This window comes from Aquarana catesbeiana, linkage group LG08 (assembly GCF_042186555.1).
Source record: "Aquarana catesbeiana isolate 2022-GZ linkage group LG08, ASM4218655v1, whole genome shotgun sequence".
NCBI classification, from domain to species: domain Eukaryota; kingdom Metazoa; phylum Chordata; class Amphibia; order Anura; family Ranidae; genus Aquarana; species Aquarana catesbeiana.
In genome coordinates this window covers 22,140,555-22,144,173 of record NC_133331.1, presented here as the reverse complement: position 1 = coordinate 22,144,173, position 3,619 = coordinate 22,140,555, and the positions used below count along the sequence as shown (strand labels likewise).

At 44.7% G+C, this 3,619-nt stretch overlaps 1 protein-coding gene across 1 annotated transcript; it reads right to left on the bottom strand.

Annotated features, from left to right (window-relative positions):
• Positions 1-523: 523 nt before the first annotated feature.
• Positions 524-1,498, bottom strand: LOC141106642 (olfactory receptor 1J21-like). The gene has a single exon (XM_073597586.1). The coding sequence runs from the start codon at positions 1,496-1,498 to the stop codon at positions 524-526; it is 975 nt and encodes a 324-aa protein (XP_073453687.1).
• Between the last annotated feature and the right edge of the window lie 2,121 nt (positions 1,499-3,619).

Below are 3,619 nucleotides of genomic sequence, written 5' to 3'. Positions count from 1 at the left end.
TTTGGGGTCACTGGACCCAAAGGGTCCCGAAATGACATTGCTGCAGATGGACACAGTTGACTGACTTTGGGGCCCAGTATCTCAGGGCCACTTTATGCTAGGAACCCTAAATTAGGTTTACAAACCCAGTTGAACTAGAACTACAACATATCCAAAGTTGGGGTTCCTAGCACCAAGTGGTCCCAAGATACGGGGCCCCAAATTCGGTTCGGAAAATGTCAAGCACTTTACTGCAGCAGAGAATGACATTTTCCGAACCAATTTTGGGGCCCCGTATCTCAGGGCTACTTGGTCCCAGGAACCCCAGCTTTGGATATGTTGTAGTGCTAGCTCCACTGGGTTTGCACACCATTTGGGGTTCCTAGCACCAAGTGGCCCTGAGATACGGGGCCCCAAATTCGGTTTGGAAAATGTCATTCTCTGCTGCAGAAAAGTGTTTGACTCGAGTGTAAGCCGAGGGGGGCATTTTTAGCACAAAAAAAATGTGCTGAAAAACTCAGCTTATACTCGAGTATATACGGTACTATGGGCGGGTAGGGAAGTGGTTAACAAACAATTGTATGATAATCAAACATTGCTCCTTTGTTACATTTCTTATAGCACTCAAAATATCTTTGTTCCTCAAAGTGTAGACAAAGGGGTTGAGCATTGGAACCACCGCCGCGTACAGCAAGCACAACAACTTGTCCAGTTCCTTAGAATGTTCAGATTCTGATTTTGCGAAGAATATAATAATTGGGCCGTAGAACAACATCACCGCGATGAGGTGGGAGGTGCAGCTGGAAAAGGCTTTACGTTGCCCCTTCAAAGACTTAATATTTAGTATGGTGGAGATAATGAACACATAGGAGACGATAATCAGCAAAAATGGTGTACATGCCAAAAAAATATCCTGAAAGACCATAAGCATGTTCCCACTCGTAACATCGCTAGAGGTAATAACGTATAATGTTTTTCGTTCACAAAAGAAATGGTTAATGTTTTGCGTGAAGCAGAAGGATAACAAAGATGTCACTGATGCGTCAATGGTTGCGTTAATGGCAGCGATCAGCCAAGAACCCAGCGCCATTAAAATGTAGACATTCTTATTCATGAGTAAGGAATATTGTAACGGCTTACAGATTGCCATATATCGGTCATAGGACATGGAGGTCAGTAGAAACATATCACAACCAGCTGACAATGAGAAGAAGTACACCTGAGCCACACAGGCAGAGAAAGACATCCGGTGGTCATGGGTTAGGAGTATGGAGAGGAGTTTTGGAAGAGTAACAGAAACATATATAACATCACTAATAGCAAGATTACTCAAGAAGAAATACATTGGAGTATGGAGCTGGGGAACCAGACGCCCCAATAGAACAATCGTCATGTTTCCAAGGACAGCCATCAGATACATCAATAGAACTCCAACCATGGTAAGACATTGTCCAGTTTTATTGGTGGAAAATGCTAAAATATGGAACACAATTTCCGTACTGTTTGGACATTCCTCCATCTTCCCTGCCTGGTAAAAAGAGTTGATCGGTTGGTCAATGGTTTGCATCTTGTAAGGGTTATAGGGTCAGTCCACAAAACAAATACGAGGGCTGTACTAAAAGTAATGCAAAAGTGGGCATAGCTTTTTACTAAAAGAGAAGTGTGGAGTAAAAAAACAAACATACATACATGCATACATACACTATATTACCAAAAGTATTGGAACACCTGCCTTTACACACACACATGAACTTTAATGGAATCCCAGTCTTAGTCCGTAGGGTTCAATATTGAGTTGGCCCACCCTTTGCAGTATTAACAGCTTCAACCTTTTCTGGGAAGGCTGTCCACAAGGTTTAGGAGTGTGTCTATGGGAATGTGAAGTCAGACACTGATGTTGAACGAGAAGGCCTGGCTTGCAGTCTCTGCTCTACTTCAACCCAAAGGTGTTCTATTGGGTTGAGGTCAGGATTCTGTGCAGGACAGTCAAGTTCCTCCACCCCAAACTGGCTCATCCATGTCTTTATGGACCTTGCTTTGTGCACTGGTGCGCAGTCATGTTGGAACAGGAAGGGGCCATCCACAAACTGTTCCAAAAAAATGGGAGCATAAAATTGTCCAAATTGTCTTGTTATGCTGACATCTTAAGAGTTCCCTTCACTGGAACTAAGGAGCCAAGCCCAACCCCTGAAAAACAACCCCCACACCATAATCCCCCATCCACCAAATGATTTGGACCAGTGCACAAAGCAAGGTCCATAAAGACATGGATGAGCGAGTTTGGGGTGGAGGAACTTGACTGGCCTGCACAGAGTCCTGACCTCAACCCGATAGAACACCTTTGGGATGAATTAGAGATGAGACTGTGAGCCAGGCCTTCTCATCCAACATCAGTGCCTGACCTCACAAATGCGCTTCTGGAAGAATGATCAAACATTCCCATAGACACTCCTAAACCTTGTGGACGGCCTTCCCAGAAGAGTTGAAGATGTTTTAGCTGCAAAGGTGGGCTAACTCAATATTGAATCCTAGGGACAAAGGCTGCATTCACACCTGAGCATTTTTAGCTCATAAAACGCTCGTAAAACGCCAGAAAAAATGCCTGAAAATACCCAACAAGCAAAATCCCAATTATTTCAATGGCACCTGTTAACATTTGAGCGTTTTGTCACCTGAAGCAAAACACCTGAAAAATGCCCTAAACTCAAAAAAGAACATGAGCTTCTTTGGGGTAGATTACAGGCGTTTTTCTGCCTTTTACATTGGTGACCTGAACAAAATTGCAGCAAAAACGTGGTAATAATGTGGCAAAATCGCTGCAAAATTGCGGTAAAAACTTGGTAAAAACGACTTTGAAGCGCTCAGGTGTGAATGCAGCCTAAAGCCTGGTACACACGGTACGATTGTTGGACAACCGAGCGTCTGATTTTTGTCAAAAGGGCGTGTGCCTGGATCTTGTCTTGCATACTAATGTTACACAAATTGTCGTGCCACAAACACGAACGTAGAGACGTTCTACGAGGAATTTCAGCTCTTGAGCGCCACCCTTTGGGCCCCTTCTGCTAATTTCGTGTTTGGTGAGCATTTTTTCCGAGCGTGCGTGTTTGTACTTTTGACTTTTGTGTGACAGATTTGTGCGCTGACCATCCAAACATCTGAGGTGGAGCCGTTGTTTGACAAAAATTTACTAGCCTGTCATCCAACATTTGTTGGCAGAAAATTGTTGAAAGGAGCATACTAACGGTAAGAACTTCGGACAACAGCCTGTCAAATGACAATCCCCTTCCATGTGTATGAGGGTTAAGACTGGGATGCCATTAAAGTTCATGTGTGTATAAAGGCAGGTGTCCCAATACTTTTGGTAACATAGTGTAGGTGGATGCAGGAATCGGTGTCCCCTGCTGCCTCTAAGACCGGGAACTGAGTGATCAAAGACCACTGATTGCTCACTTTTCAGTCTTCAGCGAGCAGAGAGCCAGTGGCTGTCAGTCACCGGCTCTCTTCTCTGCCCCTCCAATGCTCACTGGAGCACCGGGCTGTGGAGGGGGCGGGGGCAGCTGGCTCAGGCTCTCAGCGGCTCGAAAAAACGGAACCACGTATGGCCAGATTAAGCGTTGGATCTAGGGATAGGTTGAAAATA

Excerpts from the sequence above, each read along its gene's own strand:
- LOC141106642 (XM_073597586.1), bottom strand. The coding sequence starts at position 1,498 with ATGGAGGAATGTCCAAACAGTACGGAAATTGTGTTCCATATTTTAGCA.